Raw genomic sequence first — 24,553 nt, forward strand, 5'->3', positions numbered from 1 at the left:
ACCCCATCCACCTATTGCACTCTCAGCTACCTTCCCCCCAGCCCCATCCCTCTCCCACTTATCTCTCCACCCCTGAAGCTCCCAGTCTCATTCCTGACGAAAGGCTTTTGCCCAAAACATTGATTTTTCCTGCTCCTTGGATGATGCCGGACCTGCTGTGCTTTTCTAGCACCAATCTAATCGTGGTTGAAAAAGGCACAGCCAAGGTCACCCACCTTCTCAAGGGCATTGAGAAATGAAGTATAAATGCTGGCCCACATCCCAAGAAAAAAAGTAGATTTTGTTTAATTATATGTTGTCACAGACACTAAAGATTTCTATTGCAAAAGAAAAACTTTACACCTCTTCTTTATAAGCTGTTTTTATGCTACAGGGACATTGGCAAAGATAATCTTTGCCATGCTTCACCACATTATCAGTGTGCCCTCCTCGAGGGTCACCACTCACTTGACCCCAGCCAGAGGGTGACTGCAATGGTTTCTCCCCATGCTCCCTCACCATTGCCACTGGTGTCTCCTATCTTCTTGGGCCCCTCCCATTTCTCTTCTACATGTTGTTCCAAAGCAACATCATCTGAAAACACCGTGCTACTTTGTACACTGATGAGACCCAGTGTGACGGCACTGCCACCTGTCCTGATCCTCCAAGCTGCTAACTGATCAGACTGCTTCTCTAACAACCAATACTGGATGAGGACAAACTTCCTCCAATTAAATATTGGACAGTCTTTGTTCTCCATTCCAACTCTGTTTCCTAACTACTCACACCAACCCTCTCTCCAGCAACTGTCTGAGACTAAATTAGATTGCTTTCGACCTTGGCTTTAAGATTTAGATCTGAGATGAACCTCCAGCCACATATTCCTACCATTTGTAAGGACCGCCTTTTATTATCATAGTAACATGTCCCAACTCAGCTCAGCTATTGTTGAAACCATCATCCTTGGCTTTGCTATTTCTATAGTCAACTATTTCAACATGTTCCTGGCTGACCATTCACATTCTACCCTCCATAAACTCGAGGTCATCCAAAATTCTGCTGCCCAGATCACAACTCTTGCCAATTCCCATTCACTGACATCATTCTTTGGTTTACTGGTGTGCATTGGCTCCCAGCCAAGCATTGTAAAACTCTTACCCTTGGTTTCAAATCCCTCTCGGCCTCCTTTTCCTGAGCCTATCAGCTTCTCCAGCCCTTTGACCTACCGAATATTTGTGCTTCTCTTGTTCTGACCTTTGTACATCTCAGATTTGACTCATTCCACTAGTGGTGACCGTGCCTTCAATTGACTAGGCCCCCTCGAACCTTTCCACCTCTCTATCTTACTGTCCTCCTGTCCTTTTTGATCCTTATCAAAACCTACTTCTTCGAGCATGTTTTTCATCATCTCGCCTCATACCTCCTCCGTGGCTCCATATCATTATTTATTTGAGAACATTCCTGAGAAACTAGGGATGTTTTATTACATCAAAGGTGCTATGTAAATACACGTTGTCGTGCTGGCATTGACCAAATACATCTCTTTTGTTTAAATAGTCTTCCCTGGTAACCTAAACTCAAATTCCTTTCCTCAGAGTTTCACTCATTGAGTTTCACCTTCCTGTTAGATGAAACTTGCTGGAAAGTGCTCTCACGATTCCAGCAACAGGAAAGACAATGAGTGAAATTTATTTGAAAAGTCTGTTCTGGTAAACTATGTGCCACCTCATGCGCAAAGCATTTGCATTAGCTCCAGTTAACTATATTTCAAGGAAGGTTGACCAGAGACTCTGATGAGAAGATGGTAATTATCCGAATGTATGTTAAACTAACAGGTAGCGTCACATCGTATTTTGATAAGAGGGTATTTCCTGCACTGTGAAGGCTTGTTCCAACAAGCAACTCATCTAAGCCCATTGGAGTATGAAGGCATAATTAATCAAACCAGTTTAAGGCTGAATAGTTAGCATATTGATTGATAGAGAGTTTCAAAGGAAACCTCGTTTACTTAGGAGTATTTCTCTGCCTGACTGCTCAACTGATTGAGATTTGTGTATCAGAACCTCAGCAAACAGTAAGACTCAATTTCTATTTTATGTATATTAACCTCTGTTCACCTTTCTTTTAGTCCAACAGAAATAAACTTGCTGTTTAACTGAATTCAAGTGTGTTTACTGGTGAGGTAGGCAAATTAAAGTTTTAACAGTGAAGAAGGTATTACGATGGAAATACTTTAGCTGAACACTATGTGGGACAATTGTACTAACTCACTTAACTGCAGTAAGCACTGCATTCCATTCTATCATGTTCTTCAAGTCTTTTCAATGACATCAATAAATGGAAATATTGACATGGTTCAACACAAATGAACATAGGGTTATATCTACAGTAATGAAGATGCATTTAGGAAAGGCCTTTGCTTATTTTCAATTGCGTTGTAAGGTGAATTGAGATGGAACATCTCATTATTACTTTTTCCATGATGGAAATAGCATTTGGTTGCTACTCTCAACAGTTCACTTCCAAAATTAAATGCTTAATACTTTTGTGAAGACAGCAGCTACCTATTTACAAATGTAGGACTTTACTACTATGTTGAAGGAAATCTTTCGAGACAGTATGACAAAAAGGACAGAAATAAGGGAAACCATGACAGCAAATACTAAACATATATTCCTTAACAGAGGTCAGACCACTGTCCACTTTCACTCTCTTGTATGACAGTACAAGGTAATGAATACACAAGAGCGATTAACCCTATAAAACTGTGATTCCCAATTCTGTTTGCCATGAAACCCATTTCAAGGATGGGAAACTGTTGTGCTCTCTTGAGACTAACAGTGAGTGACAGAGCAAACAGGCCTTTCAGTCCAACCTGTCCATGCCTACCATGGTCCCAAATTAACCTAGTCCCATTTGCCTGCATTTGGCCCATATCACTCTGAACCCTTCCTAAGAAAGTGAGAGTAGGATATTGAAATTGCATGATCAGCCATGATCATATCAAATGGTCATGCAGGCTTGAAGGGCCAAATGGCCTACTTCTGCACCTATTTTCTATGTTTCCATTTATGAACCTGCCCAAATATCTTTTAATTGTAGCTGCATCTATCACTTCCTCCAGCAGTTCATTCCACATATGAACCACCTTCTGTATGAAAAAGCTGCCCCACAGATCCTTTTAAATATTCCTCCTCACCTTAAAATTGTGCCCTCTAGTTTTGAACTCCCCTATCCTAGGGAAAAAGACTCTTGCTATTGACCGTACCTATGTCCCTGATGATTTTATAACCCTCCATAAGGTCACCCTTTAACCTCCTACGCTCCAGTGAAAAATGTCCCAGCCTATCCGGCCTCTTCTTATAACTCTCACCCTCCAGTCCCGCTAACATCCTTGTAAATCTTTTCTGCATCCTCTCCAATTTAATAGTATCCTACTTTTGAACCTTTAGCCTAGTGGTATTATCGTTAGATTATTAATCCTGAAATTCAGCTAATTCGAACCTGGAAACACAGGTTCGAATCCTGTCACCACAGATGTGGAATTTGAATTTAATAAAAGAAATCTGGAATTAAGAATCTACTGATGACTGTGAAACCATTGTTGATTGTTGGAAAAACCCATCTGGCTCACTATGTCCTTCAGGGAAGAAAATCTGCCACCCTAATTTGGTCTGTCATATATGTTAGATTCCCTACAGTGTGGAAACAGGCCATTTGGTCCAACAAGTCCACACTGACCCTCTGAAGAGTAAACCACCCAGACCCATTTCCCTCTGACTAATGCACCTAACATTACAGGCAATTTAGCATGGCCAATTCACTTAACCTGCACATCTTTGGACTGTGAGGGGGAGGAAACTGGAGCACACGGAGGAAACCCACGCAGAATGTGCAAACTCCACACAGTCGCCCAAGCCTAGAATTGAACCCGGGTCCCTGGCGCTGTGAGACAGCAGTACTAACCACTGAGCCATCGTGCCGCCCAAAGTGACTATGTGACTCCAAACCCAGAGCAATGTGGTTCTTTTTCAACTGCCCTCTGAAATGGCCTATCGAGCCATTCAGTTGTATCAATAGACTGCAGTGATTCCAGAAGACAGCTCACCACTACCTTCTCAAGGGCAACTAGGGATAGATGATAAATCCCAGCCAGCCAGAGACTCCCATGGCCCATATGTGAATTTAAAAAATGCCAGTAGTAGGGAAGACCTTGAACAGAGGCAACAGGGAGGAATCAGATAGAGAGAGTTCTCAAGAAGATTTCCTACTCTTTTATAAGCATGTTAAGTTCCATAATTTTTACTGCTCCAGGAACCAGGTATCAAGGTTGAGTCACTAAAGGCCACACCCACAATTTGAACAATATTTTAAGGTTTAAAAGCTGCCTTGCAGCTGTTCACTCAGTCCCATATGTTAGCCATTCCTACCTTGGAGGTCACAACCCCAAAATGAATGAGACAGCACACCATTTGAGGTCACAGCCCCCACTTTGGGCCTAAGTAATGTAAACTACTCCACATATCCGATATTTCTTAAAGCAAATATTCTGTGGGTTTTTAAAAGAAGTTTTATTTCAGTCAGGGAATGACTGTCATGGTGAAGTCAGTAATTTAAGTATTCCAAAACCCAGACTGCTTGGCTGGTGTTGAAAGAGATCAGTTTGTGATATTAGTGAACAATGATTGAATGTATTAACACGTTTGTCATGGACACAAGAAATTCATATAAAAATATTGTCAACTTATGAGGAAAGCTCGAGCCCATTGGAGTTTTAAAGAATTAGTAATGATCATTTGGGAACAAGGAAAATTCTGGGGAAGTTTGACAGATGCTGGAAAAATGTTTCTCTTTCTGGGAGAATATCCATCTGGGAAGCACAGTATAAAAATGAGGAGCTCCCATTTAAGACAGTGATGAGGAGAAATTTATTTTTGAGAACATGATTAACCTCTGGTTCTTTCTACCCCAGAGAGCAGGAGGCTGGGTCATTGAATAATTACTACGTCTGAGTTAGATTGTCCTTCTCATTGTCGCTGGGTCAAAATCCGGAATTCCCTCCCTGACAGCATTGTGGGTGTACTTACAGCACACGGCAGCAGTTCGAGAAAGCAGCTCATCTCAACAGCAACTAAAGGTACGCAATAAATGCTAGCCCAGTCAGCATTGCCCACCTCTCGCAAGAGATTAAGAAACACTATAGGGAAATAAAACAGATTTTCGATCTGCACAGAGGGACAAGGGCTGTGGGGGGACAGGCAGGAAAGTAGAGTCGAGGTTACAATCAGGTCAGCCACCATTGTATTGAATGGCAAAGCAGGCTAGAGGTGCCAAATGGCCTACTCCTAACTCTTGTGTTCTTATCTTTGTAAGCAATCATTCTCTAATCTCACTCTCTGTAATTTGTGGGCTTCCATTGCTGAAACCACGAAGGCACAATCCAGAATTGATTACTTTGGGACAGTCAGTGTTAAAGATACGCAGAAAGGGCTTACGATTTTGCACAGTCAGTTAATTAAATTTTATGTTTATGTATACAAGATGGTGACAGGTTTGGGAGAGCAACTTCAGAAATTCACTTGACAGAGCCATCTAGTGGTCAAAGTTTCTTTAACTGTTGACATAGGAAAATTGAATGGAAAATGTTGCCTGAGCAGTTTGCAAAAGTACATGTTAAGAGAAACATGTGACCACAAATCCTATTAACAGGGAGTAAGACTGGAGTGGAAAGTGGGCATTCTATGTAGGGTTTTTAATGATTTTGTGACTTGATGATTAATATTTCAGCAAATATTAGCATTCCTTTTCACAAGGTTTTCTTCTGATTCAAATTCCTGGGATGTGTGTGTCACTGATATACATCGCCGTAATTGCCCTTGGAAAGCTGGTAGTGAGCTCTCATCTTGAGCCACTGCAGTTGGTGTGACATAGATACACACAGCACTGTTAGGAAGAGAATCAATAGATTTTAGCTCAGTGACGAAGGAAGAATGCCAATATGCATCCGCATGGTGAGTGACTGTGAGGGGAATTTGTAGACAATGGTGTTTCCAAGTGTGTGTTGCCCTTGTCATTCTGGGTGGTAGAGGTCATGGGTTTGGAAGGTGCTGTTACAGGAGCCTTGGTTCGATGGTGCAGTGTATCCTGCAGATAGTACTCTCTGCAGCCACTGGCAGACCAAGAATCTAACAGGCCAAACACGATTGGCTGCAACTGCTGGGAAGCCTTTAGAGAGGTGTCCCCCTTCACAACGGTACAACAGTGGTCCAATTGCTTGATAATTTTTTCTATTTCAAATTTTATTTGGGGGAGACAGAATGGTAGGGGGCTACCTTCAGGTGACCCCCCCTCTCATTTAGCTAATTGAGAGATTAGCTTCTATGTGTTTATGGTTTGGTTGGACCCCGATTGGCCGTCCAGCTTTAAGAACCTGTCCGCTATCCTTTACTGGGCCACCTGGTCACTAATGAGCCAATTAGGCAAATATGTAAGGTTCATAGCTCTCCTTCACACAGGGTAGGCTTCTGACCTCCATTCGAGTCCGATGGTGAAGTCCTGAGGCCTGTGGAGAAAAGCCTGCCTGGTGCTCCAAGTGAATGACATTTCTTTGCAAACGGACTGGTCTTTTAAGCAAATCCTAAGAGAAAGCTCCTTGTGGGAGGAAGGTGGGACTGGTTTTTTTGAGAAAGGAGGAGAAAGTGGCGAGATGGAAGAGTCAATGAACAGCATTAGCAAGGCTGGCAGACAAGTTGGTCGAATCCAGTGGAAAAAGGTGTGCTGACCTACCTGGTGAAAATCATACTGGTTAATGGGAAAAGCAAATAAACACAAAATTGTAATAGGTTGTCATAAATCACACTGCTGGCAGTTACTGACTACACAGTGCAGTATCTGAAGGAAACAAGGCTGCTCTGTGTTTTATAGGTGATGGGTGCGGTTCAGTTTAAGGCGATCTGGCATGTGGAGCTTGCTGGTTACTTCAGGTAAAACCACTTTCTACGCAGATTGCCTTTCTTGCATCATTTCTGTTGCGTAGATCTGAGGCAAAAGTACAATCGTACTGAGTTATATGGTGTAATTTTGCCTCGTTTAGGAGACTCATGAAGTCGATGTGGATCAAGTTCTTCACGATTTTATGATGTTTACAGCAGGAAGGTAAGGCTTTCTAAACCTGTGCTTTCCTCTTAAGAGCCGATACCACAAGGATGAAAGGGTGATCTGCAAAGTGGGACTCCGAAAGATATCACAGGCGCTTCAGCATGAGGAGCAATACCAAACAACATTTGATACCAAGACACACAAGGAGCTATCAGGACAGGCAACCCAAAAGTTTGGTCAAATAAGTTGCTTTAATGGAGCATTGAGGAGGGGAGAAGGTGCAGAAAGATTTAAGGAGGCAATTCCAGAGCAAGAGGCCCAGTCAATTAAAGACAAGGCTTCCAAGAGTGGAAAGCTGTACATTGGGGGGGGAATGGCCTCATGGTATTATCACTAGGCTATTAATGTGGGGACCCAGGTTCAAATCCTGCCATAGCAGATGACTTATGCAAAATCAACTTCATCCTCAACAGAACAATATTATAATTGAATCACAACTTATTTTCCTTCTGATAAGAATTTTATCGAATGTGTGTTGCAAATTACAATTATTTCTGCACTGTACCCCAATGGACTTCATGTGCCTGGAGTGATCCTGCTAGTTTGGGTTGCTGCTGTGGAGCACAGTTCAGAAAGAGGCCCATTCTCCATTATTTTTAATCATGGCAGGAAGGCAGAGCTGCTATGTTTCGAGTTTTATAATGCAAATACCAAACACGATTGTGACGCAAATATATAAAGCTAGAATCTTTTAGTCTGCAGCTCGCTGGGTTACTAGAATGTTTCTATTCATTTGACTAAAAATGCTCACAACAATTTGTGAAGCCTACTTACTTAAAAATACCTGAGACTTGTTGGTGCTTTTTCAATGCCCCTTGTTTGAAAATAGTTCACTAGTGACAGCAAATTACATTTATGTAGCACCTTGATCATATTAAAATGTCCCAAGCTGCTCTACCAAAGCATTATTAGACAAAAAGTATCACCACACTGAAGACAGAGATGTGGTCAAAAATATAGTTAGAAACTGGGAGAAAGATAGAGAGGTTTGGGAACAGACTTCCATGTTGGGACCACACACCTGCGGACAAGGCCAGTATTGAAGAAAGCCAGGGAAGAGAGGAATTTACAAAGTAAATTAGAAACCTAAAACAAAAATGTCATCTCCTGAATTCCATTGATAAAGGACAACTCACGTTAAATGTGATGGAATACTCTGCACTTGACTGAACTATCAGGGCTCCAGCAACCATGCTCAACCTCATCAAGGAGAAGGCAGTCTGCATGATCAGGACCCCACCCACCACCTTAAAGATTCACTCCACTCATGCCGAGTGACAGCAGTGTGTGTGCCATTCACAACATGCACTGTAGCAACACACCAAGGCTCCTTGGTTGCACCTTCCAGATCTATGTAACTATCATCCAGAAGAGGAGGGCATACAGGCACAACGTGGACACCAACATTTGCCCCCTGAGTCACACATCATTCCATCTTGGAAACATACTGGCATTCCTTCATTGGAACTGCCTCAAAATCCTGGAACTCCCTTCCTAAAGCACTTTAGGTGCAGCCATTGTGGATACACGGCAATGGTCCACAAAAGTGTTCACTGTCACCTTCTCGAGAGTAATTAGGGATGGGCAATAAAGGTTGGTCCAGCCAGTGCTGCCATGATTCAATACAAAGAAAAAGTTCAACAAAATATTAAAACTGTAATGAACATGTTCATGATTTTTATGCAGAGTAGAAGGGCTCATGCCCGAAATGTCGATTCTCCTGCTCCTTGGATGCTGCCTGACCTGCTGTGCTTTTCCAGCAACACATTTTCAGCTCTGATCTCCAGCATCTGCAGGCCTCACTTTCTCCTTTTACGCAGAGTACACAAATGAACTTCCACTAAAGAATGACAATGCTCTTAGTTATTTCAGTGGTTTTCTTTGGATTACTGTTGTCTTACTAAATCTATCAGTAAAGAATATAAAAGCAGGATATGATGTAATGGAGCTGGTGAAGTCAGCTCAAAGCCACACGGAGGCGTTGTGAGCTGTCGCTAAGGTGAATATTTATGAGCTGACTCTGAGGTGAACAGTGCCTGAGGTGAGTGATTCTGAGTCAGTTGCACATTTGTTCCCCCATCCATTTTCATCAGGAAGGGACAGGGAAACAGGATGGTTTCTATTATTTTACAGATTTGTGGCTCATGGAGGCAACACAGTAAAAGGCAGCTGCCTTTCTGTTGTTTGAGCCACAGGGCTTGTGCATGTTAGACCTATCAGCAGAAGCCTTTGAAGGGTGAGGGTATATTTGGAGAGGCGAGGTCACCCTGCTGGATATGTTCGTTGCCCCTCGTGAGATGTCAAATGTCCTTTGAGATTGTAAACAGTAGTCATGGATGTGTGTAAGTGGATACATGCAAAGGAACTGTTAAGGAATCTGTTGGGCTGCTAAGGGAACTATCAAACTGTTAAGGCATTTACATGTCCTGCCCTTACTTTTTCTTTAAAAAATACCTGTTTCCAGTTCTAAAAAAATCCAATGCTTGCTATTTCAGTCTATCTGATCACAGACACCTGAAGTTTATTGTTATTGTGTGATTATAACCTAGCATTGTTATAGTGGGGTGCCTGTCAGTTTGCAGTTTGATTGTCAAAGTGGTTTTAAAGGCCTTGAAATTGGTCTCTGACCACAAATGCTTGATGTTGTAAGCAATTAAATTGTTGAAGGAAGTTAAAATTTGCGAATGTATTTCAATGCATTTAAAACAAAATAATGATTTCATCAATAGATGCATATATTATAAACATACAAACACAAAATAGAAGCAGAAATAGATTGATACATTCAGCCTGCTCTGCAGATCAGGGCTGATCTGTTTATGTTTCAAATTCCACATAATCTACCCCAATAACCCTTGATTCCCTTGCCTGACAAGAATCTACTTACTTATGCATTAACAATATTAAATGACTTTATATCCACCTCTTTCTGAGGCATACAGTTCCATAGTCATGCAATTCTCTGAGAGAAAAGTCATCAATGTAAATTCTAAAAAGATTGAAACCCAAGCACAGATTTCTGTGGGCTTCACCTGTTACATCCTGCCAATCAGACAAAGCCCCATTTACGGATACTCTCTGTTATCTGCCAGCCAGCCAATCTTCTATACGTGCGAATATGTTAGCTTTTAGATAATGTGCTTTGGTTTTCTGCAAAACTTTCGAAGTGATACCTTATCAAATGGCTTCTGGAAATCCAACAACACTATATCCTCAATATCTCCTTTATCCATAGAGTATTTTAATCCTTCAAAGACTTCAAGAAATAATTAAACAGGACTTTCCTTTGACAAAACCATACTGACTCTTCCTGGGGTTTTTCTGAGTGCAGAGCTATAATGATCAAATTTAGCACCTTCCCTATGACAGACAGCAAGCTAACTTCACCTATACTTTCCTGCCTCCCTCTCTTTTTGAATGGAGGGGTTTTATTTGCAAATTTGGAGCAGTTATTTGCTGCCACATTTGGAAAATTAATGGCAAGCATCTACTGCCATATTAGCAAGCTCTTTGAAGACCTTAGGTTGAGGTCAATCTGGTTTGGAAATTTGTCAGCCTGCAACTCCACCAGTTAGCTTCGTACATTTCCCTCGTGATAGTAATTTCATTAAATTCCTCTCTTCCTCCCACCTCTGGATTTACACTGATTATCAAAATTTTTTGCTACCTCCATAGTGAAACAGAAGCAAAATTTTTATTCATTTCATTTGTCATTTACTTGTCATTCAGTATTAATTCCCCATTCTCACTTCCTGAAGGACCAACACTCAACTTAATTACTTTTACTTTATAAAATATCAGTAGAAACTCTTGCTATTCATTTTCTATAGCTGATTTCTTCTCATAATATTTCTTCCTCCTGATTAACCTTTTAGTCATTCCCTGCCATTCTTTGTATTCTGTACAAACATTTGATCTACAGCTCAGCTTAACGCAGTTATATGCATATTCCTTAAGTTTGACACTTTCCCTAACTTTTTTTAGTTAACCACAAATGGTGTTTTCCTCCCTTTGGGTATTTTTCTTCATAGTAGGATTCTATCTCTCTTCACTCTTTCTCTGACCTTCATTTCCCAAACTACTGTCTTTCTCTACTTGATATATCATATTTTCATTCATTTGATCCCTTTCCCCTACAATTTAGTTGAAAACTCTCTCTACTTCCCAAGTTATGCAATTCACAAGAACATTGATCCCTGTACAGTTCAGGTGTAGACCATCCCAACACGTCCCTCATTTTCCCCTGTACTTGTACCAATGGTCAAGAGCCAGAACCCACTTATTCTGAAATATCCTTTCAAATGTCTATTGCTACATATCTATTTAACTGTCCCCTAACCTAATATGACATTCAATTTGGCTTGCTCAATGTACATACCCACATAGTTACTCGTATTAAGGTTTGCAATGCTAGTTTGAGAACCAATTTTCTCTTTCAAACTGGATGCAAAGTTCAATTATTTTGTGGTCACTGTTACCTAGATTAGATTAGATTACTTACAGCGTGGAAACAGGCCCTTCGGCCCAACAAGTTCACATCGACCCTCCAAAGAGCAACCCACCCAGACCCATTCCCCTACATTTACCCCTTCACCTAACACTATGGGCAATTTAGCACAACCAATTCACCTAACCTGCACATTTTTGGACTGTTGGAGGAAATCGGAGCACCCGAAGGAAACCCAAGCAGAATGTGCAAACTCCACATAAGCAGTCACCCAAGGCTGGAATCGAACCCAGGACCCTGGTGCTGTGAGGCAGCAGTGCTAACCACTGACCACCGTACCACCCTAATGGTTGGTATATTCCTAAGATGTTTTTCTTTCTTTCTCTGACCCTCATTTTCCATATCACTATCTTTCTCTATTACTTTGTTTGTACACTTTGATATACCACATTTTTCCAGAATTGATCCCTTTCACCTTTGGTTTAAAATTCTCTCTACTTCCTGAGTTATGCAATTCACAAGAACACTGATCCCATTACAGTTCAGGTCTAGACCATCCCAACACAGCCCTCATTTTCCCCTGTACTGGAGCCAGTTGGTGAGGTGCCCCAGAGATGTTCTCTGAAGTGTTCTGCAAGTAGGTGTCCTGTCTCCTCTCCGGGACACCCGCATCAACCAACCCCACCGCCCTGTGGCCAAACACTTCAACTTCCCCTCCCACTCTGCCAAGGACATGCAGGTCCTGAGCCTCCTCCATCGCCACTCCCTAACCACCCAACGCCTGGAGGAAGAACACCTCATCTTCCACCTTGGGACCCTCCAACCACATGGCATCAATGTGGACTTCACTAGTTTTCCCTTTTCCCCTCTCCCCGCCTTATTCCAGTTCCAACCTTCCAACTCTGCACCGCCTTCATGACCTGACCTACCTGTCCATCTTCCTTCCCACCGATCCACTCCACCCTCCTCTCCAACCTATCACCATTACCCCCACCTCCATCTAACCATCACAATATCAGCTATCTTCCCCCCCAGTTCCACCCCCCTCCCATTTATCTCTCGACCACCTGGGCTCACTATCCTCATTCCTGATGAAGGGCTCTTGCTCGAAACGTCATTTCTCCTGCTCCTTGGATGCTGCCTGACCTGCTGTGCTTTTCCAGCACCACACTCCTTCCTCTAATTACAAGTTCCTTTCCAGAGCTGAGCAGATGTCCTAAACTTGCCACTGGGCAGGCAACACAATTGCCTGGATTCTCAATCTTTTCTGCAAACACTGGTGTCAATCTCCCTAACGCTACTAAGCTCTACTACTACCACATTTGTCATTGCGCACCCCACTTGAATGACTTCCTGCAGCACACTGTAGCCATAGCCGATTTGCTCATCGACCTTGCAGCCCCTGCGCCTTTCTCAACAGGCTGAGAGAACCTTAAACCCATCAGACAATTTCAGAGGCTGACACCTTTACCTCACTCCCAGACACACCACTTCACCCTGACCATTGACAACATCAGAACATGTTCTCCTCAGTGGCGTGACTGCTTCTTGGTACAAATATTCGAGGTAACATTCTCCCTCCTTAAAGTATCACAGTGTTTGTAGTTCAGCCTCCAACTCATAAATTCAGAGCCAAAGCCACGTGAACTGCAAACGTGTTTACAGATATGCTAGCCCAGGTCACAATGGCATCCAAGAGCTCCTACATACTACAGCCTTTACACATCACTTTTCCTGTCATCCTCATGTATTTTAACTGATTAATCATATTATTCACTTTTTGTGTCTTGTATTATACTATTTTAAATATACCACATTTTCTACAGTATGTTAAAACTTAACAACAGAAAATATGTTAACCACTTCTCAGAGACTCAACAAACAGGTAGCTCCTAGTACAACAAGAACCAAGTCCAATCAACTCCAATGAATCTAGCTCAATCTCTGCTGGTCATGGGATCTCTTTCCCACCTGCTCCTCTAGGCAATGCTGACTGTCTTACAAGGGGTCCTCAACCATACCTCACTATTTTATATCATATTCTGCGGATTGTCCATGGTGGATACTGAGTGAGATTTTGTAGAAGGCGTATTGGCAAGGAAAGATAGGTGAGGGGATAAGGGTTGAAATGAGTTGGCACAGGTGTGCAAAGGGCCATGGGGCTGGGTAGAGCTGCATAGATTGATATGGAGGGTCTGAGAAACCATGAGGAAGTTGGTGGACGATCTGAGATAGTATGGTTGGGACTTAAGGAGTATCTGAGAATGAGGCAGATGTGGGGATGAAGGCTAGAGGGTCTTTCTGTTTAAAAAACATTTTACCAGAGACAAAGTGACTGATCCTCAATGTGGAGACTATGGGACTGGGAAAGCACAGCAGGTCAGGCAGCGTCCGGGGAGCAGCAGAGTCGATGTTCCGGGCATTAGTCCTTCATCAGGAATGAGGCCCTAGGTGGGCCTTTCCAATAAACCCTCCACAGGGTCCACACGCCTGAGAGCCCATGTAGCTGCTCCTGATCTTTTTACAGGGGCAGCCCTGCTCTGGCTGCCTAGGGATCAAAGTCAGGTTTGGGAGCCAGTAATTTCTTCTGCACTCCCAACCTGAGTGTGCCAATCAGGTTCACAAACAGAGAAGGTTCATGAGGGTAAATTCACTGTGAAATCAGATCCCAACTGGACACAACACATTCAAGAGAGGAAGAGGCATTTGGGGAAATGTAACAAAAATAGATTGAAATAAAGGAACAGGAAACTATTAGATAGCTACTTGTTTCCTTTCGCTTATCATAGAGTCTCTGTCCCATATACAATAAGTAGGACATGTTTGGAAGCTGCCTCCAATGCAGCTCAACATTTCCTAACAACTGAAGGTCTAGGGCTAAGAGACACAAAATCTACAACTTGCCTGTCTCATCCAATACCTACGTCATGGTATCACCCGCAAACTGTGGAGTTCATCTTAAAAAGGGAACTGTAAAACTGTGAACGCATCAGGTTCTTACCCTTGTTCTTCTCTGGTCACGTCCTCAATTGTCTGAGGGTTGCCAAACTACACTTATTCTGTGAATGTGTTAGAGTTAGGCCCTAAGTCCAGCTCAGTCTGAACAGGATCAAAATCTGGCAGCTGACCATATTCTCAACTACATGAGACCCTATTCTTAACTCCAACCAAGCTAACCCCTCCCACCCCCCACTTCCTTCTACACAACTAATAAACTTTGCCAGTAAATGGTTTCCACGTGATAGAAAATACTGTATGGCAATGGCCAACTCTTTAAAAATCTCATTATTCATTGAATTTAGTTGTAAATAATGGTGTGTTGGATGAACTGAAGGCCTTTCTCATTATTAACACATTCAGCAACAACTTGCATTGAGGTGATGCCTTTAACGTACAAAAACAAAAACAGTCTAGCGGTGTCGTCAATCAATATCCAACACCAAGCAGAGCAGAGGAATATTTGCTCAGAAAGGTAAATTTTGAGAAAAGTCCCTGAGGAAGAGAGGGAGAGAGACAGAGTGAGTTAGGATGGGAATTTCAAAGCTTGGAGCCTTGGTAACTGATGACTCAATATTGGAGTTGTTTAAAAACAGGAATATGTTCATGCAGCTAGAATTTGAAGAGGTTTTGGAGACTTCAGGAGATAACAGATAAAGGGAGCAACAAGAACATGCAAGGATTTGAAAATGGCTGGGAATTTAAGAAGTAGGAAAAGGCAATGAGTTCGCCCAACTCAGTCCACTATTCACCTCCTGGTTTAAAGGAATATATTGACTCAAGGCAACTGTCCAGTGCTAATAAATATGTGGCACCTAGAACTTTACATCAAACTCAGCCAATGTGTATCTGCAACGGATTAGCAATCACTTTGGAACAGCATTTCTAAAAGCCACAGGCTCACAGCCAATATACCGCCTTGAGCCACTCCTGTGATTGTTGTACACAGTTACCTGCTTGCTGGAGGACATGCTCGCTAGTGCACTGATGCTGCCCGTATCCGCGACAACCATGGCCGATGGAAAGCGTGTAGTGTGGGAATACTGGGGAGGATCTGGCTTGTGTGTGTACACTGGAACGAAACCAAAACAGAACAGCAGAGTTAGATGATTGACTCCTTCACTAACCTTGAATCCTCAAGCTGATGATGTTTTCACAATCTGTGCTTGTTCCATCATGTAGGACATTAAAGACAAGTTTCAGATAATGAGTAGAACAGGGTATTGTGCTTTTACATTAATTTGCAAACTGTAATGTTTAATTTAAAGCAACTTGCAATGTAAAATATTTTTCTGTCAAATAAAGCAGTATTATTAGTTGAGGAGGATTTGTGCAGGCCACTGTCTCGCAGATGTTTACAGCACAGAAACAGGCCATTTGGCCCATCAAGGCCACACTAGTCACAGAGATGTACAGCACGGAAACAGACCCTTCGGTCCAACCCAGAGAAAGTGAGAACTACGGATGCTGGAGATCAGAGTCGAGAATGTGGTGCTGGAAAAGCACAGCAGGTCAGGCAGCACCCAAGGAGCAGGAGAATCGACGTTTCGGGCATAAACTCTTCATCAGACCCTTTGGTCCAACTCATCCATGCTGACCAGATATCCTAAACCAATCGAGTCCCATTTTCCAGCACTTGGTCCATATCCCTCTAAACCCTTCCTATGCATATACCCATCCAGACGCCTTTTAAATGTCGGAATTGTCCCAACCTCCACTACTTCCTCTGGCAAACTCTGATGACATCAATCCCATTTTACAGCTTTGGGATCATAGCGCTGGGGATAATGGCAACACAAGTGAATATTTAAATATTGCTTATAGTCATCATCACTGCACACAGAAGCACACATACAGAAACAGCATGTAAGATTGGAGGGATCTTTACTCTATAGCTAACCCTGTGCCTATCTGTCCTGGGAGTGTTTGATGGGGATAATATCAAGGGAGCTTTACTTTCAATTAAAAGAGTAGAAGGAGATCTACTTTCAGTTTAGTTTCTGTTTAAAAGAGTAAAGGGAGCTTTGCTCTGCATCCAACCCCACACTGTACCTGTTCTGGGAAGTTTTGATGGAGACAGCATTGAGAGAGTTTTAACTTCAGTTTTAAAAAGGTAGAGGAGACTCTACTTTTGGTTTAAAAGAGTAGAAAGAGCACCAGTGATTTCACAAGCTTATGGTGCCACAAGCCACATCTTGGGAGACAAGTTAACAAGCTTTCTTTGCAAAAGAGCTTAATGAAAAGAACAGTGCCAGGCAAACCACATCAGAAACAAGTTCAGCTGGTCCGCAACAGGGCTGTGTTTTGCCGACCACCAATAAGAGGTGGGCCGATAACAAATTGGCAGCCCGTTTCCACTATTCACCTCAATGTGAACGGAAGACATGCCCACTGTAAATGATGCACACCTTTGTTATAAAGCCATTTTAAACTGCACCTTCAAATTTCTCCTTCCCTTCACAACGTCTGACTGTACTGCCAATAGGTCCAAGTCACTGGACAGGAATGTCTAAAGATTTGAAATTCACCCCACACCTCGTGGCAGCAGTAGCAGCCTTTTAAACTGCATTTAACACTTCAACTCCCCCTCCCACTCCGCCAAGGACATGCAGGTCCTGGGCCTCCTCCATCGCCAAACCTTCACCACCCGACGCCTGGAGGAAGAACGCCTCACCTTCCGCATCGGGACCCTGCAAACACAGGGGATCAATGTGGATTTCACCAGTTTTCTCATTTCCCCTCCCTCCACCTTAACCCAGTCCCAAGCCTCCAATTTGGCATCGCCCCCTTGGCAGGTCCTACCTGCCCATCTTCCTTCCTTCCCATCTATCCGCTCCATCCTCCTCTCTGACCTATCCCTGCCACCCACACCTTCATCTACCTTTCACATTCACATTCCCAGCTACCTTCCCCCCCCCCCCCCCCCCCCCCCGCCTCCCCTGTCCCATTTAGCTCTCAGCATCCTGCCTTGGCCCACAAGCCTCATTCCTGATGAAGGGCTAATGTCCGAAACATCGATTCTCCTCTTCCTCGGACGCTGTCTGACCTGCTGTGCTTTTCCAGCACCACACTCTTGACTTTTAAACTGCATTGTTTATTTAAAGATGAAAGAAGTTCCTCCAAAAAGAGGAATCAATTTTCCAAATGCTATAAGTGAAAAAAAATGGGTGATGATTTACTGGCAGGAATCCAAAGCACATTTGGTAGGCAGTTATGCCCCATAATATCACACTTGGAGTCTGGAGCTCAGAGGTTCCAGTACTCCACAACGTTGCCACCTAGAACAGTAGGAGGCATTGCACAAACCAAGCATTGTTTTGCTAAACTTAATGAACAAAAACGAGTATCACCCAAGAAAGTAACGTTTAAATACATAACATTTGTTGCTCAAAACATACTGGCCCAGAATTTGCCATTAGCAGTAAAGAGAAAGCATTTGCTAGTAATCTTGAATAAAGCTGTCCACCAAGACCTGGTGATGACTGTAACTGGATTTTCCGCTTTCCTGAAGCATTTTAAATCTGTCACCGTGTCACTTGGAATGCAGCCACTGAGATGCCAGCCAGGAGGGTAAGTGACCAATCACATCGCAGTATTCAAACAGTAAGCCAGGAAATGTGAAAACTATTGAATCTCTTCACTTTTACCATAAATTTCCAGATAATGGCATACTTTATGATCAAATTAAGTCAGAGACTACAAGGATCCTTGGGTTTATAAGTAAAGGCATAGTGTCTAAAAGCACAGAACCTCTACAAATCATTGATCAGACCACATTTGGAGCATTGCGTTCAGTTATGGCCACCATAGTTAAGGAAGGATGTTAAAGTCCCAGACAGAGTGCAAAGGAGATTTACTAGAATGATATCAGGAATCGAGAGATTTTAGACACAAGGAAAGATCAGAGAGAGATTGGGCTTATTCTCCTTGCAGCAGGGAAGAGGAACAGGAGATCTTATTGAGGGTGTTCAAATTATGAACAGTTTTGACAGGGTAAAGAAGGATGTCCTGTTTCCATTAGATGGCCTGTCAGTAACTGGAGGGCACAATTTTAAGATGGTCAGCTAGAGAGCTAGGAGTGAGATGAAGAGAAATGCCTTTACTCAGAGAGTTGTTAGGATTTGGAATTCTCTGCCTGGATGAGTGGTGGAGGTGGATTCCATACAAGGTTTCAAAAGAGAGCTGGATGTCTATTTGAAAATGATGAAAAGGGAGATGGGCTCGAGAATGGGACTACCTGTGTAGTTCTTTCGAGAGCTGATACAGACACGTGGGTCAAAAAGTCTCATTCTATACTGCAAAATTGTGTGATGCTCTGATTCTATAAAAGAGAGGGGAAAAGGAACATTTCTGTTTCAAAAATCAACTTTCCAAAGAATCCGCACACTTACAGCTGACCTCAATAATTATCTCCAAATATATCCTTTTTGGACGCAAGTAACTTTAAAAATTACTTTAGCTGATGGGTCTAACCCTAACATAACCCTATTGAGAGCTACATGGAAGGCAAGTGCTTCCTAGTATCAGTCACAATCTCAGCCATATCTAAAAGACTGTATGTATGGGTCTTTTTGTTCCTGTGTTCATGCAGAAGTGTTTGGCAAAGCTTTAATTATTCAGTGTCGTTCATTTTTATGTTGAGATCACAATTTGTGTCGTGACTCACTAAGCATTGGCAAAGAAATCAAAGAAGGAACTTCAAACATTTTGCTTCCTGTGCAGGGGAGGTGCTAGCCTAGTGACCAGGTCACTGGACAATAATCCAGGAATTCCAAGTTAATGTTCTGATGAAACGGGTTCAAATCTCACTATAGTAGATGGCCAAATTTTCAATTGAATTCAATGCTAATTTGGAATTAAAAGCCCTAATAATGGCAATTATGTAATCACTATTGATTGGTGTTAAAACCCCTCTGGTTCACTAATGCCCTTTAGGGAAGGAAATCTGCCATCTGCATCCAGTCCCCTAGTTGCTTCTTAACTGCACTCTGGGTAATTAGGGATTGATAATAAATGCTGGTCAGCATAATGATGCCCTCATCTCATCAACATGTAAAAAGAAAGGCATCTTATTCTAACCTTATCCAATAAAAAAGAACACTCAACAGAGGAAGGGGGCAAGATCCCTTTGCTCCAGTCTCTACTGCTTTACTCCAAATGTAAGTTAGAAGGTAATGTGATATATGGCTCTGAATCTTAATTTTTTGAACTACATTGTAATTATTACCTACATCTCAGCTCACTCCCTGACCATTTCAAAAGCAATAGACGGCTCCCTGATTGTCTGAAAGAAGCTGCCGAGTTACTGAACATATTAAAGAAAAATCTATTTTCAACGATGAATGTTTTTAAAAAACAATTTCCTTGGGCTTTAAAATCCAAAAGCAAATATGAAAGTGAATTTCTTTTAAGATATGCTAGTTAGGGTGAGGTACAATCTCACAGGCCATTAAAATATCAGTTTGTGCTTTGTTACCTGATCTCAACTGAAGGGTCGGTGATGAGATGTTGGTGCTTTAATTGAATTGAAGATATATTAATCAATCTTGATTTGATTCCGGGTCACTATCCAGTGGCTTACATTAGAATACTGGGAGAGAATCCCCAGGCTTGACTCAGATGCTCCTTGAGGGAGAACACCCTTTAACAGTCATTGCCTGAGTTCCCAAAGGAGATGTTGTTGTGTACATAGTGAGTCACATGATACCAGACTAGGTCAGGAATCACCGAGATTCAGAGAGCCTAGTATTGTGATATTAATTTGCTGGTCAATTATGCCACTGGGTCTATTTGATGAATTAAGGTTTTCTATTAAATAAGCAAACCAAATCTTTTTCAAAAGCAACATTTTGCAAGTTTCCATTTTAAATCTATCACTTTTGGAAACACTGATGTCAGTGGAAAGGCTGGAGCTTATCGCCCATGCTCAGAGAAGCTGGTGGTGAGCTTCCATGTTGATCTGCAACAGTCCAAGTAGTGAAGGTACCCTCACAGTATTCTTAGGGATGGGACATTTAGGATTTTGAAGGCATATCAACACACTTCAAAGATGTGAGGGTATGAGACTTGGAGGAAAACTTGCAGGTGATAACAATGTCATTCATTTACTAAATAATTCTTCTGGCTGGAGGAGGTCACTGGTCTGGGAAGTGCTGCTGCTGAAGTTGTCTCAGTAGCTTGCTGTGGGATATCCTGCAGAAGGTGTACAGTACATTGTAATCAGTGGTGTGTAGGGAAGAGGAGCAGGTCCAACACATTGCAGTTTACAACACAAGAGGCCATTAGAATAGGGGTGCCAGCCCAAATGCAGGGCATGTATAAAATTATTTCCATTTTTGTGTAATCTTAATAACTTCTCTTCATGTTGCTGAGGTCAGTTAGTTGATCTTTTATATACAAGATGGCAATAGAAACTGCAGGGATTCCCTGCTCTCACTTCACAGAGCCACATAGTGGCCACATCATGTAACTACATTGTGACCACCGACACAGAAAAATCACAGGCAAAATATTGACACAGCAACTTATGATTCAGTTACAATAGGGTTAATATTATAGAGAAAGCAATATACAAGCTGGTTTATTGTTGTGCTGATTTAGGTCTCTAATCCTGCTGGCAGTCTGAGAGTTAATAGTACCTCATAAAAATTTCATCAAGGCCATGAAATAAATTTTAATTTCAAAATGAGAATGCCAGCCCCAGCAACTCCTATTGTAAAATAAAGCTATATACCAATTGACTCCCAGTCAGGAGGTTTTGGGACGGAGACCCAGCACTGCCTCACATTTGAACTTGACTGCCTGATAGTTTGCCACATGTTATGGCTGAATGGTGAGCACTTAGCCATGTCTGAATCCGGAAGGACCCTTGGTCCAATTGATTCCATCTTTAACGAACAGTGACCTCCCCCCCACACCCCACCCCAACCCCCACCTTGTAGAAGACCACTTTGGGTCTAATGTATCTTACATCCAGGCTTCCAGCCTTGTGCTTGCTCTCCAACAGGCTTGTCCTGTGCACAGACCCTAGCCTTCCTCACCCTTCAGGGCCGTGAGTAAGACAGACTGGGAGTGGTTCTGAGAAGGAAACTTGAGAAAATCCATACTTTCCAACACCACAGTGGCCAGGGAGATTCAGTGAGGGTGGGGAGGAGAGAAAAGCTCCTTTTGGAAACAGAAAACAAGAATGTTCTAGCCAAGGGAAGGAAGAGATCCGGCTTTACACTTATTTCATTGAGCTTAAAGATGACTCAAGGGCTGCAGTATCTGTGTGACTTCAACTGGGTAACCAGGCAAAAAGACGTTGGCAGGAACTGAAAACACTTAATCATCCAACTTTCATTAGGCTGCGAGGTCCTTTTTCAAATAAAAAAACCACTGAACAGCCAACCTCCCACTCCAAGCCATGACAACATCTTACTGTGAGAGTTCTGCAGCTGGGTCACTGTGGCCATGAACGGTTGCTGTGACATGTGACTCTGAGACTGCTGCATGATTGGCTGCTGATGCGGACTGTGAAGTTGCTGTGAAAACTGCACAGGTTGTAGAGCTGCCAGGCTACCTGCTGTCACGCTGTTTATAACAGGAACACTCTGCCCCTGGGATGTGCTTATACCTGGAAAATCAAAAAAAACACACAAAGACAGGGCAACAATGTCAATACTCCATACGCAAAGATCTTTCAAAGCATCGCTCATCCAAATTCCATTTGCCCAATTAAAGTACCTCCACCCATTGCCCACCTACTCAAAAAATAAACACAGCTACAGACTGATAGAAAATCCCCTCACAGGACTTCATCCACAGGTGGTACTGTACTGACCGAGGGGTAGATATGTGCACGTCAGTTCCCATACTGTCCTTTTACTCAATTGTGGGATGTGGGTGTGGTTGGCTAGTCAGCATTTCTCGCCCGTCCCTAGTTGCCCTTGAGACCTGCCTTCTTGAACCGCTGCAGTCCACATGCTGTGGGCTGACCCACAATGCCGAGGGAGAGAATTCCAGGATTTTGACCAGAGACAGTGAACGAACAGCAATAGATTTCCAAGTTGGGACGGTGATTGGCCTGGAGAGGAGGTTGCAGGCGGTGGTGTTGCCGTGTATCTGCTGCCCTTGACCTTCTAGATGGAAGCGGTCGTGGGGGTTGGAGAATGCTGTCTGAGGATATTTGGTGAATTTTTGCAGTGCAACTTGTAGATAGTACACACTGCTGCTACTGAGCGTTGGTGGTGGAGGGAATGGATGCTTATGGATGTGATGCCAATCAAATGGGTTGCTTTGTCTGAGGTTACCACAAAGATCCCATCTTCTCAATCTCTCCCCTTGCCTGAGGTGTGGTGACTCTGAGGTTAAACTCACCACCAACCATCTCTCTGTAATGAGAGAGCAACCTTATGGTCCTTTGGGACTATCCTGACTTTGACTTTATTTTAAATCTTGTCAGAGTTGGGAGCAAGTTCTTTGAGTGAGCTGCCACTAGATTTGCAGCTGGAACATACACAGTTTTTAACTTTATGTTGGATTTAGATACTCATTAGATTCACAAAAGGCACAGATTTTAAAGTGGAAACTGAGCAATGACAGAATTAACTGGACAGGAAACAAATTCAAATGAGAGTAAGATTATTCCAAGACAAGTATCAATCAGTTCAAATAGTGACTAACACAGGCAATAGCCTTCGCAAAAATATAAGGCATAGGAGTAGGACTAGGCCTCATGAGGCCTCTTGAGCCTATTCTGCCATTTAGTTCTCGTCCTTGTCCCAAAACTTATTTCGTATTTCCCTAATCCTTTACTACCTCTACGGTTTAAAAAAGTTAGATAAAATAAAAGCTGGATCTTTTGCTTCATGGCTGGATGTTTCAATATGGATTTGATCAGACAGATGGGAAAGGCTGAATGATCTCTGTAACAACCCTCATTCTACACATTCAGAATTCATCGGTGCTTTGGAGATTTAAGCAATACTGACATGGCCTTGTTTATTGTCAGTCCCAATTCCTCTCTGAATATTAGAGTAGGCCACTTCAAAGTGAGTTAAGAGTCAGTCATCAAGTGCAGAATACAGTTTCTAGTAGGCCTGGTCTTGTAGGGGTGGCCAAATCTCTTCCCTAAAGGACTATTAGTGAGCCAGTTGTTTTTTTTTCTAATGAGTATTCAGCACTATTATGGCCATAACTGAGAGAGCAGTCTCTGCCTTGCTTGGGAGACAGACCAAGCCTTGACTCCTGATTAATGTTACTTTCCTAGCACTAATGCAAAGCAAGGTCACTGTAGAGTGAGAGTAATTACAGCCAAAATCATTCTCAACTCAGAAATAGTTTGTGAAAATAATAATGCCCTATTCAGTAAAATTATATTTCTGAATCTGGTTGATTTTCCTCTATTTTAAAGCCATGTGTTGATAAGATATTAAGATAGACAAAGATTTCCAGAGTCTTGCTCAATGGGAGTGCAGTTCAGGGAATCTCCATGTGTTTCATGCCAAGCAAATCCCTATATCCAGATTGCAACTAATTTCTTGGATGCTGGGATTCAGTACTTCCCGTCCAGTGAGAGTCTGGGCAGTAAGCATCACAAAATGAGCCAACATCCACACATATGGACTTCTCAGGAGCAGTCACTGGACAATCCTCTACTACTGTCTGCTCTCTTCTGCAGGAATGCTGTTTCTGATAATGATGATCAATTCACTAGGGTGTAGAGGTGAAGCTAATATACTGTATTTCCTGCCAGTGGATTCAATGTCCACTATCTCCACCACTGGTCCACTATGCAGTGCAGCCATTCAGTAAGGTTACTTTGACAGTGCCTCCCAATTCCTCAACCTTTAAAACTGAGGAGGTCAACCAAATGATGGAAATATGGTTTTCTTCAGACTTCCCTCCAAATGAGAACCTGTCACAACTGGGACATATACACTGTCATTCCTTCATCATTGTTGGAATTCCCTAGTTGACACCATCCCCACA

The 24,553-nt window shown here is 42.6% G+C and overlaps 1 protein-coding gene across 8 annotated transcripts in view; it reads right to left on the reverse strand.

Moving 5' to 3' along the window:
• The window catches only part of hnf1ba (HNF1 homeobox Ba), a 155,324-nt gene that overhangs the window by 15,804 nt on the left and 114,967 nt on the right, over positions 1 to 24,553 (reverse strand). For all 8 annotated transcript variants that reach the window (XM_072589802.1, XM_072589801.1, XM_072589797.1 and 5 more), the window contains 2 exons: positions 22,002 to 22,196; positions 15,535 to 15,653 (listed from right to left, as the gene is read on the reverse strand). In XM_072589802.1, coding sequence (XP_072445903.1) covers positions 15,535 to 15,653; positions 22,002 to 22,196 — 314 coding nt within the window. The remainder of the gene's footprint in view (positions 1 to 15,534; positions 15,654 to 22,001; positions 22,197 to 24,553) is intronic.

This window comes from Chiloscyllium punctatum, chromosome 19 (genome assembly GCF_047496795.1).
Source record: "Chiloscyllium punctatum isolate Juve2018m chromosome 19, sChiPun1.3, whole genome shotgun sequence".
Classification (NCBI taxonomy): Eukaryota; Metazoa; Chordata; class Chondrichthyes; order Orectolobiformes; family Hemiscylliidae; genus Chiloscyllium; species Chiloscyllium punctatum.